Below are 16,478 nucleotides of genomic sequence, written 5' to 3'. Positions count from 1 at the left end.
TTGGACTATTTTTATTTGTAAAAAAATTGACTTTTGTGTTAAACAAGAGCTTTGAAGGAAAAACAAAGTTTTCATTACTGTTTTTAATCCAACATAACTAAGCAATCCTCAAACTAACTCTCAATGTTTGCCAATATTGCTAAGTTTAGATGTTACCTCTAACATTTTGATTGCAAATGTTACATTTTTGTTACATTTACAAGATTGCAAATGTTACATTTTATCATTTATCTGTATTTGGAGGAAAGTGTAAGACTAATTTCCTTATACAGTAGAGAACCAATTATCCGGGATGCTCGGGACCATCGCTATCCCGGATATCTGAATTTCCCGGTTTTCTGGATCGACCAAAAAGTGTCGATAATCGATGCTTTATCGCACCCGAAGTGCAAGGAAAAAGTGTAATGCATAAAGTAAGAGAAAAAAGAAAGGTACTCCTAACTTTAAAAAGAAAAAAAATGGTAGAAATATAACATTTAAAAGAATTAAAAAATTTGAAAGTTTAGACAAGAAATAAAGTTTAAAAAATACAAAATTCTCATATTTATTTTTTAAAAATAATTACAATTCCTAAATTAAATAATATAAACAAAACCAATGATTAAATAACGCAATATATTTCATACCTAATTATACGGGGGGAANTTTAATTCTATCTATTGAGACAGTTATTTTCTTACCATGAAAATCAATAATAAAGGTTTTATCAGAACGTTCAATTACCCGGTGTGGTCCGGTGTATGCAGGGGATAGTGGAGGACGAATTTTATCTACTTTTAAAAATATATGAGAACAAGATTTTAAATTAGGATTAATATAGAACTTATTTTTACTGTGTGCTGATGCTGGTACAGGACTTAATTTTCTCATTGCGGCCATTAAATTTGTGACATAATTTTCTGTTACTCGTGGAGATAAAGAATTTGCGTTTAAAAGATCCAAAGGTAGATGTAAGGAAGTACCATAAACAAGTTGTGCACAAGTTGCATTAATATCAGCTTTTAAAGCTGTGCGAATACCTAATAAAACAATTGGTAAAATTTCGGTCCATTTATTATTTTCCTGTGCTATTATAGAACCTTTAAGTTGTCTAAGAAATCGTTCTATCATTCTATTACTTTGCGCGTGATATGAAGTAGAATGGATGTGGTTACTGCCTAAGATATTAGTGATATTTCAAAAAAGAGTTGATTCAAAATTTCGGCCTTGATCGGTGGTTATAGTAATGGGTGTGCCAAATCTAGAGATCCAACCGTGAATAAGTGCTTTTGCGGTGGTCTCGGCAGTCATATCCGTAGCAGGGATAACTTCTGGCCATCTCGTGAATCTATCTATTATTGTAAGGCAGTATTGCTTGCCTTCAGAAATAGGAAGTGGGCCAATAAAATCCAGATGGATATGGGAAAATCTTGCATCGGGTTGAGCAAATGTGTTAAGAGAAGCTTTAGTGTGTTGGAAAACTTTAGCTCGCTGACATTTCTCATTTCTCACAAGAACAAACTTTTTTTTTGATATACACTTTCATGTTGGGCCACACAAATCGTTTAGAAATTAAATTTGTAGTTGAATATATTCCAGGATGAGAAAAATAATGTAAATTATCAAAAATAATTTGCCTGTATAATTTTGGATTTCTAGGGTACTTAGTTGAAAAATCACATATTAGTTTAACATCTTCCAAAGAAAAGTAATGTTTTTCTAATTTTGAAGATGAATTATTTGAATTAAATATTTCTTTCAATTCTGAATCTTCATTTTGTTCCTGTTCTAGTTTTTTATAGTCTATTAATGGAGGTTTTGAAATTGCATTTATTTCTATTCACAATAGAGTATCAGCAATTGAATTAGATTTTCCTTTTACGTGTTTAATATCAGTTGAAAATTGAGAAATATAATCAAGATATCTGAATTGGCGCGGGGAACATTTTTCAGGTTTTTGTTTAAACGCATAAATTAGAGGTTTTTGGTCAGTAAAAATAGTAAAACTTCTACCTTCAAGCATTTGAAGAATTTTTTTTTATTGACGCATATATTGCCAATAATCGTGATCAAATGTTGACCAATTTTGCTGACTTTTATTTAATTTTGTTGAGAAAAATGCATTTGGTTCCCACTCATTATTTTGATATTGCATTAAAGAACTGCCGATTTCAAAATATGACGCATCAGTCCACAGTCTTAAATTAGCACCAGGTTTAGAATATTTTAAAAGAGTTGCATCGGCTATTGCTTGTTTTGCAACAGAAAAAGATTTGTTTGAAGTATCGGTCCAAACTAACAGTAAATCAGATTTTTTTGATGATTAGTTAGATTTCTTAATATTTCATTGTCCTTCTAAAAACTTGGTTAAAGGTGATAAAATATGAGCTGCATTAGGAATAAAGCGTCGATAAAAATTAAATAATCCTAGAAATCTACGTAATTGAGTAATCATATTTGGTTTTGGAAAATTTAGAATTGCATTAACGCGATCATTTAAAGGTTCAATACCTTTTTCGGAAATTTTGAAACCTACAAATTGTAAACTATTCTGACCAAGTAAGCATTTAGAGGGATTTATTGTTAAACGAAAATACTGCAGTCTATCAAAAAGTGATTTTAAATATTTTATATGCTCTTCGGGAGATTCGGAAGCTATTAATATATCATCTATGAAAGCGTAAACGCCTTCCAAGCCTCTAGTTACTTCGTCAATAAAGCGTTGGAAAGTACTGGCTGCATTGCAAAGTCCGAATTGCATACGAGTACTTTCGAATAATCCGAAAGGAGTTATTATTGCAGTTTTATGTACATCTTCATGGGCTATAGGTATTTGATGGAAAGCTCGAATTAAATCAATGTGAGAAAATATTTTAGTTCCATGTAGTTCACTAGTAAAATCCATAATATTAGGAATTGGATATTTATCTTTAACAGTTTGAGCGTTTAAAGCTCGATAATCACCTACTGGACGCCAGTCCAAACTATTTTTCTTGGGAACTAAATGTAAAGGTGATGAAAAATTACTTTTGGATGGGCGCATGTGGCCTAAATCTAACATATGTTGAAATTCCATTTTTGCTATTTTTAGCCTATCGGGCGCTAGACGCCGAGGTTTAGCAAAAACTGGTGAACCAAAAGTTTCTATATGATGTACAACATTATGCTTAACAATTTGGTCTGAGCAAATAGGTTTTGTTATTTCAGGATATTCGTTTAACAATTTTTCATAATCATTTTCACCACAAACAATTTTGATTGAAATAATGTCAGTAGTTTTAAAAATATAATGAGAATTTAAATTAGCATTAATATCATTTAGACAACGTTTTCTAATATTAGGTTTTAGACTAAAATAGTATAAAAAATCTGCACCTATAATATGATTAGTTATATCACAAATATAAAATGGAAAATTAAACTTTCGTCTAAGACCGAAGTCTGAAGTTAACAATTTCTTACCGTATACTTTTATAATGGTATTGTTCACAGCTTTAAAGGTCTGTATCGGAGAAAGAGTTTTTTCTTTTTTATTTGCTGGAATAATTGAGCAATCACTTCCGGTATCCACTAGAAATTGTTTGTTAGATTGTCTATCTCTCACAAAAAGGCGACAATTTGTTGGAGGCAAGATGTTAGTCGCACTTACTCTCGCCTTTCTTGGTTTTTCTGGTAGATGCAGGGTTTGACAAACTTTCTAGCATCCGATTTAAATTTTTGATGATAGAAACACATTTCGGAGTTTCGATGTGGAGATGAGGATTGGCTTTGGCGATTACGAAACTGTGAATAGTTCCGGTTGTGAGACCTACAGCATCTCTGCAATGCTGCTACTTCTTTTCTCAGTGCTTTAACTTCTTCTAAAAGCTCAAAGGTGCATTGTTAGTTTGAAGAGACTTCGCTAACTTCACTTGAAGTAGACACTTCCATTACTTTATTAGCAATTTCAGCAGCTCTTGTTGAGTTCAGTGAAGGGATTGCGACCAATATCGACTGAACATGCTGCGGTAGCTGATTTAGAAATAGTTCCAAAAGTAGGAAATCTGAGATTTCGTGGGATTCAGCTCTTCTCTGCATAGTGCGCAAGAGTTTGCTAGGCTTTCTATCTCCTAGTTGCTCTCCGGAGAGTAAACGTCGAATTTCCTGAGACTTTGTTTCCCCTCAGCATGCAATAATTTCTTCTTTTTGAAAGGATCGTCTGCTTCAGGAGTTATAATGACGTCCCTTACAAATGCAGCTACTTCTAGAGTAAAGTGGACAAGGCAGTAGTTAAACTTTGTTTTGCTCTCTGTAATCGGCTTCGGTGTCGTAAGCTGGAAAGTTGCTTCGACCATATGGAACCACAGGTGTGGATCAGAGATATTGAAGATGGGAATTTTTACTGCAGACGATTCCGCCATAGTTGCAGTTTCCTATTAATCCAAGAATAATACAAGAAGCAAAAACAGGAAAAATGAAAAATAAAAGTTGCTTGTATTGTCAGACGTCTGGGTCACCATTGAAGTAAGCGAAGATAGCTCCTTTGTAATACTAATATTTTTTTGAACATACTTACATTATATACAAGTTGGTTTGAATTACAAGAAACATTATCACAGCAGGTGATGGGAGAAATACTGGCAAGCTGCCATATGCATGCTGGTATTTATACAATTCTAAGAATATGATGACGTCAGAACTCTTAATTCAATTCACTTCAAAAATAAGTAAAAACACAATTGATTAAAGACAAACAGATAATAAAATGAAATAAACTTGATTTTACGATGAGCGGCGAACCCATCACCACAAACATAAATGAAGAAAATATAAATGTTGTTAATTCTGAGTCTACAAATCAAATGATTAGTTAAAGAGTTATTTAATTTTTATAGTTAATTTAATGCTGTGAAGACTTAATTGATGTGGGAGCTTTCTATCAGTCCAAATCAGTTTTCTTCTTGCTCTTAAATAGGATTATATATTTTTTTAGTCTTCCAAAGAACCGCAGCGGTAACTTGCAATTAAATCAAGTAGTTTTTCAAAAAAAAGAAAAATTGTTATATAGAATTTTGTTTATCAAGTACAATTTATGTGAAATTTAATAAAAAATAGTAAAGTTGATAATGTAAAAATTAGCTTGCTTAAAATCAAAGTTTCTATTTCAGTAATATTTAGTTTTATTCACCACATTAGTTGAGGCACTGAAATTTTATTATTGCAAACCAGTGTTTTTCTTGGCAGTTGGAAGCCCACCTAGTTTTGGTACCAACTGATCTGAAGAGCATGTTGACCACTATCATCTCGTTGGTCTCCAAATAATCTGAGCCTCCATTTCCCTCTTGGCCGACAGCTGGCTGTTGCTAGACTGATTTTTTTTTTTTTTATTTGATTAAAGGCTTTGTATCAGTTTTAAACATTCGGGTTTTAACCATTGCTTTTATTCATCTTGCTATTCATTTTGACCACTGAAATTTTAAAAATTATAGAATAAGTGGAAGTTATGCTAATTAGTTTTGCTGTTGCCTTTGAACTTAGATGGTTTTGTAATTTAATTGGGATTGTTTCAAACTTAGAAAATAATCTTCCTGTTGATGAAGAACTGACACAACAGATATAATGGGAATTTATAAAAGGAACTCATTTTTTATGTTTTTAATTGCAACTGATAGACACATCTTTCACAATTATATGATCATTTTGGGCCTTCTTATTCTATAAGGATATTTTATTAATTAGTCTCTTAAACTTATTAGTGTATTCTTTAAGAGCATTCTTCCTTTTTTTTTTGCATTAAGTTATTTCTAAAAAGAAAATCCAATTGAAATCATTTTTAACAGTTCTGACCCTTCTGGGATGGTTGAAACCACTTATGGACGATTAAAACTTTTCCCCCCAGTGGTCAAAATCAGTTTTGGACAGTTAAAATGATTATCTTGTTTATTAAACATGCAAATTAGCTTTGTTGTTTAATCTCACTGCTTATGTCTTTCTGAATATTCAGTAGAATTTTGAAGAAACTTTTATAGCTGTAAAATCAATTGCTTATTTTCAGGTCAGGCTTTAATTTTTTTGAAATATATTTTGCAGTATTTTTTGTTAAGTTAAATAATTTCTTTTTGAAGGTTCAGATAATGATTGGAGTTCTTCTGTGGATGAATTTAATAGTAAATCTTGTCAACATAAGAAAATCCCATCTTTTTGTAGGAGACACGTGAAACCTAAAAAGCAACATGAAATTTTCCGCATTGCAAAAGTAAGTAAAACTTATGAATTCTTCATAAATAATAAGTATTATGTCCATCTTTATAGTTTTTTTTCTTCATAATTACTAACTAAACTATTAAATACTAATTAAGTTACAATCCTATTTTCCTAATGATAAAAAATATCTATTATTTGTCTAAGGATTTCAGTCTTTTTGTCAGATTAATTTGGCAGACTGCTCATACAAACTGTTATAAAATGCATGCATGATTTTAGTTGTATAATAAAGATATTTATGTTATCATATGATTTCTATAAATCTGTCAGTTGCGTGAAATAATTTTATGATATTCAACTTCTGTTCACTTTGGTTTTGTTCAAATTCATATTAATATTCTTACTGTGCTGTGTGTATGTTTGATTAGCAAAATAATTTTATTTATTTAAGAAATATTGTATGTATGCATCCTAAATATATGAGATTCTTGCTTTAACTTGTACTGTAAAAGTAAGTTTAATGATCCTTATATGCATCTTACTGTAATTATAAATTTTTGTGTTAATTGAATAACAGACATGGTGACAGCTGCTTTCAACTAAGTAGAGTAAAATAACATTTTAGGCGACTTCAATGATGCATCAGACAGTCCGGATATGTCATTTTATATGTAGAGATTATTATTGTTATTTGACTCTGTAGTTTGTCAAAAGTGGTGACACTAAATTAAAAGACACTTAAAATAGTATAAGTGTTTCACGATGGAAAAGTGGCTCTACTATATTTTTCTTTCTCTTGCATATACTATCAATGCTAAAATGTTATTTTACTAAACTGATAAAAGAAAAAATTGATTTTTGAAAGAAACATTTTTATGCAGTGTGTAGCGTATACAAATATGCCAAATACATATGAATCTCAATTTTTATTATTTTTATTTTTACTCATAGTTTTAGCCTTCACTTTGGATCAGAGACATACGTAGATATAATTTTGCAATCATGTTTAATAATTCATAACTTTTTATTCACAGGTTACTGACATCATGTTGTCAAATTTTAATCTAAAAAATATCATTGACATTGGGTCTGGGCTTGGTCACCTTTCTAGATTTCTGAATTTAACTTACAATTTTAATGTGACAACTGTCGAAGCAAATCATCACAATGTATCTGGGGCTGTAGCTTTAGATAAACAAGTGAGTTTCTTACACAATTTTTGGGCTTTTTTAAAAATGCACCTTTTATTTTTAGTCTTGTTCATCTTTTACATTGATTTTCAAAAAATTTCCATTTTATGTTGTTTATTAATTTTACTTTTAATTCATGTGAGTTGTATATTTCAATAATTCATGATATGTAGATATGGGTTTTTATAAAAAGAGTGAAAAATATATATTTTTGCTGACATATAAAATTGCATTTTCATAACTTGTAAGTTTTGACATATTTATCAGAAACTTATTTATTAAAAAGGAGAGTTAAAGGACAACTTATTACAATTAGTTTACAGTTTTAACAGAACTCTCATTTATCTACCACTTGGGATAGTTTTTGTTAATAACCTTGCTTTATGCATTGTAAGAATTTTTTCATTTCTGTTATTAAAACAAGAAAAAGTGCAGATTACTGTAAACAAAGAAAATGAATTGTTTGTTACTGGTTTAATATATTTAAAAGAATGAAAGAAGAAGACAAATACTTGTTTTAGATAGATTGGACTAGCTGAATTGTTCTTCGTTACAAAGTGAATTAATATCAATGAATCAGTACTGAACAATACTACAAAATCATGTACAGAACTGAAAGACATACCAGTTAAAAAGTTAAAATGATTCTAATTTTTTTAAATTTATCATTATTTTTGTCTTCATTGTTGGTGACTTTGTATTATTTGATTAGACAAAACACGTTTTAAGTAGTTTACCTCATCAAAATAACAATTAACTGTATCTTTTGGAATGATGTTAATATTCGAGACTCAGTTTCTGAGGTCAAGATTTTTAATGACAAATGGAAAACACAAAAGATTATTGAAGATTAAATTTTATAAAATGAATTGAAACTTAAATTTTGTTTTATGCTGAGTTACATCATTTATTTTAAATTTAGTCCTAAAATTAGATTACTACTGTGATATGGGTGATGCGAGTTCTTACATAAGTATGGGATGTGCTTTTTGCTGACAAGGGGGGAAGAATTTAAAGACATCCCCCCCCAAAGGAAATTTGTTTCATTTTTGGAATTGTAGTATATTTAATGCATAATTATGTCTCCACCAGGCTTTCTGCTCTTTAAAGAAGTTAAAGAAAGAGACACCTGACACTCTACCACATCATGTAAAAGAATGTATGAAGTTTACCTCTTCTGATGCATGCCTGAAAAAAGTAGGAATCTCTAGCTTATGATTTTTATGTAATCTGAATAACTTTGGATCAAATGATTCAAGTATACTACGACTCAATCTGAATGGTTTGGGGGTCTTATGTTAAATAATAAAAATTTATAAGAATATTTAATGATGCTGATAATAATTAATAATGCTAATTAATTAGTGCGGAAGATATTTTAAGTTGCAAAATGAAACACAAAAATATATCAGTGTAAAAACTGCTATGTATGCTTTTTTTTGAGACAAATTTGATCGAATTGTTTCTGTGTTATAGTTTAGTTATAGTTATGAACAAAGTTAAATGTTGATTTCTTAAGAACCAAATGACTGATTTTTTTGTAATTTTATATTTTGTTATTAAAAATTGCATTCTTTAAAATAATATAAATATTTGTAATTCATATTTTTTCGACTTTTATTGAACAAAATAATAATATTTTAATTCATAATATTTAAAATTAATATTAAATATTAATAAATAGAAAAATTATTTTTATATGGATTTATCTTTAGATAAATGAATTTTATAATTGTGCACAAACATTTTTCGATTTGTTAAAAAGATTTCAAGGTATGGAAAAATACGCAAAAATGAATTTAATATTTAGGGATCTAAACTTTCAACAGCTCTCCTGGCCAAACAAGCGGGACCCTATTTTCAAGTCAAGAAACTAAATATGTTGATTTTGTAACATAAAATATAGTCTGTTTTGTATCAGGAACCATCAGGTTCTGGCGTGTGAAAATATGAACTTTAAATCAAAAGTTGTTCATAAAATACTTTTCAAAGACATAACTATAAACAAAAATAAACATATTGATTCTCGAAATACTAATTCATTCTGATATTAACCTGTCAACCCCACCTGCCATTCATATTGCTTATCTGACATGAATCAAGGATTTATTGTTATCAATAAGCTTTTAGTGAAATTTGATTTCGATTAAATAGAGCAGTAGGTAAGAAAAAATTACGTTATTTTTTTAAATAAATGGAAAGAAAAAAGAATTCAGTTTAAATTGCATCAATGCTTATTGCTAATACAGGGGTCTGTCCAGACATTTTGTGAAAAGTCCGTTTTTGTAAAATTTTGAAAAAATTACTCATAATTTGTGAATATAAAATAAACGTTAAGTCACATTCTTTCAACCAGGGTCCTGCTTTTATGCATTTGTGCAAATAGGGTCCTGTTATTGCAAAAAACTTTTTCAAGGAGTTTTTAAATTGTAAATAGATACAAGATTATGCTCAACACTGTAAAATTATAATTAAAAAAATTAAATTTTAAGAAATAAACAGCAATTGCTGCTACTAAATTAGAGATGCAACCTACAAATATTTGGTATTTAGCCTATACTGCTGAATGCAGAATATTCATTTCGAACGAATACTGGAAGAAGCGTCTGCCGAAGACAAAACTTAGTTTGTTTACATCTGTCTTTCTTTCCCTCTCTTCCTGGGAAGGATTTATTCGATTAACAAAACAATAATGAAGATAAATAATTTTGTGAAGGGTCCGAATAAAAGATAAATCATTTTGTGAAGAGTCCGTTTTTAAGTTAAAATATTTTGTGAAGGGTCCGTTTTTATGAAAAGATATTTAACGGACCCAAATTTCTTCTAAACAGACCCCTGCAATAGTATGCAAAAAAAACTTGTTTTTCTCTTTTCTTTTTTAACATATTTTCCCAAAGGGACTAGTTCAAATCAGCTATTTTTTTCTGATTTTTTAAATTTTTTCTTAAAGAGACTTTTTTCCGATTGGGTCTAAAATTGTTTCAAGTAGCCAACTTATCTCCAAGTTAGCTTAAAAAATTCTAGAGAGAGACACACAAACTCCTTATATTATTATTTTAGACTAGTTGAATATTCATTCTTCAAATAGTGTAAAACAAAGAGTAAATAACACTGGGACAAATTTTATATTGCATTTATGCAAATACTTAATAGGGCCGTGTTCAGGTGTGGAGATTTCAAATCAGAAATTAGTTTTGCTTCTGAATTGATTGATTCTTTTTAAATGATATTTTTCTTTGTCGAAATGTACAAGTTTAAAAATGTTATGTATAATAGGGATGGTATAAATGTTGCAACATACTTCCAGGGAAGATAGGGCGCAACATCAAGATTAAAAATGCATAAGAATCCCTGCTCGAAAATGTCGTCCTATGCGGTTGGGGTGCTTCCCCTATTATGACTTGTTCAAAAGCACAGAAAGAAACAGTTCATAATGGGGAAGCACCCTAGCAGCATACTACAACATTTCCATGTATGAATTTCTTTGCAATTTTATTCCTCCTGATGTGCCTTCGCCTAGAATTTTTTTGCAGCATATATGCGACTCCCTGTTATAAATAACTTTCTTAACTTATACATTTCAACGAAGAAATCAACTGAAAATTTCATAAAAAAAAAGAACTGCTGGAGCTTGAAGAGAGAAAGGAATTGCTGATTTAAAGTCACCAATACAAAAGTATTTAAGATCTCTCAAAAATCTCATGCAACAGAAAAAAAAAATTTGTTTCTAGGTATAATCAATAAATCATTATTAATCAGCACTACACAATCATGCACATATGCCTTTCTAGAAGAGTAACTCTTTAAATGTTATTTTAAGGAGAGGGATGTGTAAACTGTTTCTTTATTTTAATGATATGTTCAATGCTTGGGATATTAGGAATCGGACGCAACTGTTATTTGTATAAATACTTCAGATGTTGTGTTATCATTGCTTCATATTATTGTTTTATGCTGTCAAGCTGCTGTGTGCTAGCTTGTTTATTTTTCTTAAGATGTTGTAACGTTTCCTTGGGAACCCCGTGCTTTGGCACACATGTATTTAATCCTTCAAAGTCCTTCATAAAATATCGTCATATGTAGTTTAACCCCTTAACAATCGGTTAATTTTTAAGAAAACGGTCATAAAAGTGTCTATTTTGCCAAATACACATATTTGATTAGTGCTAGTATCTAGTTTAAAATGAAGTAACTATTTACAATTACCTTAAAAATATCCTGGTACTGCTATATAGTGTGTAAAATGAGAAATAAAATGTTTTCCGGGCAAAAGAAATGAATTAGTTGTATTATTATTGGCGCATTACTACTGAACACTCCAGCCTGTCAATATCACGGGAGCGAGAAATAGCGAGCCAAAACTCACCCCGTCATTTTCACGGGAGCGAGAAGGAAGGGGTTAAAATAAATAATTGTTCAAACTGCAAACAGATAGTATTTTTGCTTCTCCAACACTGCGACAAAATAACTCTGTATCCAGCCCAAGAATATCGATATATAAAAACGAAATTAATGTTCACCAATAACTCTAGAAAGGGAGCTTTGATTTGGATCGTTTTTTTAGGCAGTTTGCAAATTTTCAACAGATGTTTTTTAAACAATCGCCTCTATCCAGCGTTATATAGTGAAATACATTTCATTGAGAAAAATCATTGTTATACATTAAAACGTACGCTATCTTGGAATCAACATTTTTCTATTCGTCCAAATGGCATTTCAATTTTAAGGCTCTTAAATTTATTAAAGCTAATTCAAAAACATTGTAATACCAACTGTTAATAATAGTTAATTGTTTAAATCCTTTTTGATCAGGAATTTTAAATTCTCAAACTTTATTCTTTCAATGAAAATTCATCATAAAAAAAAATCAGAATCATAAAAAAAATCAGTTCTTTTCAGTTTTTGGTACAATGAAGTCAAGTTTGCAAACAAGTATAGGTTTTGATTTATGCACATCACCTATAATACACATAAGTGCATTGAATGCGACAATATCATAAATATTATACAAATCTATAATTATTGTGAATGCTGCTAAATTTTATTTGAATAACAAAAATATTGACACCGATGTAGAAATTAGATCAATTGGGAAAATGCTGCACTATCTTTTTGACAACGCATTACAATATTAAAATTTGTTCTCATTAGTTAAAAGCAATCGCAGGCACATGGTCCTTATAAACTATAAGTAGAAGATGAGAGGAAATAGATAGATACCCTGAATGTACAGAAATTATATATCTGAGTACCCTTATTTAAGACTTAGGTCAGATAAGTTTCAACTCCTGGCCCTCAATTGTTAGAAAAGTTTTTTTATAGCAAAAATCTCTCTACCAGGCCTAAAAAAGTTAAATAAGACTTGCTGGTAAGCTAAAGTACATTTTAATTAGCAGTTAAATGTGTAAATAAATGTGAAGACTGATTTTTAACATAAATACTCATTTACTTGTTTATGATGCCTTTTTGTTCTTGAACAGTACCATTAATCTAAATTTTTTTTAAAGTTTATTTTTTACTTCAAAATGTATTATTATTGTTATTTTTTTATATCTGTGTATTCTTTTAACTTAAAAAAATTATAACAGTTAAATTTCATTTCGTTTGAAAAAACCTACAAATGAAATTAATTGGCTTGCATAGTTAATAATTGTAATTAAGTGCACATTATGATTTTGAAAAAGTTGCTAGTTTGATTAATCATCCATCAAAGGTGCCATTGAAATAATTAGCACGTTTTTTTTTTTTTTAATGTTTGCATATGTTATACTACTAAATATTTTTATAAATTGACCATAACACCATGAGTACATGCAAGAAACAAACCCACTCTCAGCAATCTCACTTGAGCGTTATGAGTTTGTTATACACTGAAGAGCCAAAAAAACTGGTATATCTGCCTAATATCGTGTAGGCCCCCCGCGAGCATGCAGAAGTGCCGCAACACGGCGTGGCATGGATTCGATCAATGTGTGAAGTAGTACTGGAGATAATTGACACCATGAATCCCGCAGGGCTGTCCATAAACCAGTGGGAGTAAGAGGGGGTGGGGATATCTTCTGAACATCACATTGCAAGGCATCCCAAATGTGTTCATTAATGTTCATGTCTGGGGATTTTGGTGGCCAGCGGCTCTCTTCTGAATTTAGACACTATTGAACATTATTGAACATATTTGGGATGCCTTGCAACATGATGTTCAGAAGATATCCCCACCTCCTCTTACTCCCACTGGTTTATGGACAGCCCTGCTGGATTCATGGTGTCAATTATCTCCAGTACTACTTCACACATTGATTGAATCCATGCCAAGCCGTGTTGCGGCACTTCTGCGTGCTCGCAGGGGCCCTACACGATATTAAGCAGGTATACCAGTTTTTTTGGCTCTTCAGTGTACTTACATATTGCCTTGAATTTTGACAGTGCAATTTTAAATCTCAAAATATTTGAAATTCTATTTATTTTAAGAGACAGACCAACTGGTCGTTGAAAGTATCTAGTTTAGCGTGAAAAAAATGATGCTATTGTTTGCGGCCAACTCAAGATTATCAAAATTTACAACAATTAAGCAAATTCGTTCCATTAATTTTGCTGCTAATTTCCTTAATTTGTCAATTTTATGTCATTTATAGAAACAAGTTTTAGAAGCCTAACTAATGAACAAAAATAAACACATGGTATTTGATTGTTTTCAAACCCTTGATTGGGTGATGCCTATGGGTATTGATTTTGCATTTGCTTTCCTTATGTAAATAATCAAAGATAAAGAATTATGAAAAAGCGTGTTATGAATTCTCTGTGAAATTCAATTACATTCAATCACTGCTGTTAAGGTAGAAAATGTCGCCAATGTTATCTTTTGAAAATACGATATATAGACAGCATCATTGACAATTTATATATTTATAATAGTTAATGTAAAAATATATTAATAATAGTTAATGCTTAGCCTATGAGCAAATTATTTTTGCTAACCTCTTTATAATGGATTAATTGAAATTTTGTAACGAATTTTGGAATTGGGGGCACTAAAATTAATAATTGTACCCATTGTCTTAGCTTCAAGACTCTAGCACTACAATAACGCAGTAAGTTTTTCTTACAATATTATCAATTATTTTATCAAAAATTTATGATATTTTCGGGAAAAGAGTGTGTTATTTCAATGAATTTTGTTTTCTTTATATTTAAATAATTTTAATATTTATTTATAATATATATTTTTTTAAATTTTTTTCTTAGGTCATTTCTGAAACATGCTTCTCTTCAAAAAGTTCATCACCTGTATGTACTATTTTTTTATTTTATATTTTCATTAAATTTGTTTAAAATTTTTTTTCAGAGATGTATTTATGAAAAATTATAACCGGTATTAGAATACTACCTAGCAATAGAAAAGTCTACAGAAGTGACAGAAAACTCAAAATTGAGATTTTTATATATTTAGCATTTTTGTATGATGAGCTAGATATTGCTGTACATAAAATTTTTTTGTAAATTTTCATTAAATTTGTTTTAAATTTTTTTTCAGACTTGTATTTATGAAAAATTATAACCTGTATTAGAATACTACCTAGCAATAGAAAAGTCTACAAAAGTGACAAAAAACTCAAAATTGTGATTTTTATATATTTAGTATTTTTGTATGATAAGATAAATATTGCGAAATTTTTTTGTTTAAAAAAATAAAAAAACAATCAAGCATGAGTTTTCTGAAATTCTATTTATGCATTGATAGTATTAGAAAAATAAAGAAAAAACTTGTCATGGTGCTTGTCACTTATGTTGTTTTTTCAATTGCACAGCCGGAAGTTTTATTCAAATTTTTTTAAATATATTTCATGTAGATACAAAATTTATTAAGTACTTTCAATAGTCTGTGCTAATATTTCATTAGATTATTTTTTTTTTCTAATCTTTATACTCTCTAAATTGTTCCTGGTCTTAATACATTTTAACATTTACATAAAAAAGTCTTGATTGCTACAACATGTTCATAATTTAAATATATTTGAATATCTGAAAGCCATTTTTTGAAAAGGAATTTTCTTTTTTAAATGTTAGGTAACTGGAAAAATTTTCATTATTATTATGCAGTCTCCCGCAAGATTAGAAAATTTGATTTTTGGAAAAGTGCAATTTTTAGCCAAAACCTGGAAAATAGCCAATTTCAAACCCATGGTAATAATTAATAGTCAATGATGTTCGTGTAAATGAGTCTAGAATCTAGTTTTTATTATTTCTTGTAAAACTTCCACTCCTACCTTTATTAAATTTTTTGACGTTTATTAAAAAAATATTAATTTTTAAAACTTAAAAATTTGTTTCAATTTTTTTCTTAATGTTTATTTAATAAATAGCTATCCTTAAATAACCATAATTTTAACACAATGATACTAGGTTTTTGCAAATGAATCTTTCTATAAAATATATTACTTAATATACATGACTTTCTATAAATATCTATAAATATAAAATATATGACTTTCTATATGACTTATGCAGGGCCGGATTAACCTATAGGCACACTAGGCACATGCCTAGGGCCTACGAAATTCAGGGGCCTACGAAAAACTTGGGAGAAAAAAATTTGCTGACAAAAATAATTTAGCTTTGAAAACAACAAGTGTATTCTGCACAAAATTATGAAGATACAAATAAAAATATAATATTTTTCGGTAATAAATTATTTTGCAGAATCTTATGATCTAATGTGTTACTTTTTTGCAATTTTTGGATTCAACGAAATCTTGTATTATGCTGTTGAATTCCAAAATGACTCATTTGAAAAAACGTGACAAACATTTTATTAAAATAGTATTAAATAATTTTTTTTCTATTAGTAAACATTTAACCTACCTTGCAAATTTATTTATAAATAATTTCAAAAGATTTACTTTTGACAATGTTAATTTCCTTCACTTAGTTATCATAGTAGTATCATGAAAACTATGAAGCTATTTGTAGTATAAATATTTCTTGTAATTAATCTCACTATCAATTTCACTGTTTTCTTTGCTGGTTTGTTGTTGTATTGTTGACGTGAAGTGTTTACATAGTTATCGATCGAACTAATCATAATGGTATTATCGATATCAACTGCAATATCGGCAGTATGTCGGTATT

The 16,478-nt window shown here is 29.5% G+C and overlaps 1 protein-coding gene across 6 annotated transcripts in view; it reads left to right on the top strand.

The window, feature by feature from the left end:
- The window catches only part of LOC107446553 (methyltransferase-like protein 25B), a 43,518-nt gene that overhangs the window by 10,950 nt on the left and 16,090 nt on the right, over positions 1–16,478 (top strand). For all 6 annotated transcript variants that reach the window (XM_071184369.1, XM_071184374.1, XM_071184373.1 and 3 more), the window contains 4 exons: positions 6,084–6,214; positions 7,197–7,361; positions 8,445–8,549; positions 14,595–14,636. In XM_071184369.1, the coding sequence (XP_071040470.1) occupies positions 6,084–6,214; positions 7,197–7,361; positions 8,445–8,549; positions 14,595–14,636 (443 nt within the window). The remainder of the gene's footprint in view (positions 1–6,083; positions 6,215–7,196; positions 7,362–8,444; positions 8,550–14,594; positions 14,637–16,478) is intronic.

Source organism: Parasteatoda tepidariorum, chromosome 8 (assembly GCF_043381705.1).
Source record: "Parasteatoda tepidariorum isolate YZ-2023 chromosome 8, CAS_Ptep_4.0, whole genome shotgun sequence".
NCBI classification, from domain to species: Eukaryota; Metazoa; Arthropoda; class Arachnida; order Araneae; family Theridiidae; genus Parasteatoda; species Parasteatoda tepidariorum.
This window is presented reverse-complemented; position numbering and strand designations above follow the sequence as displayed.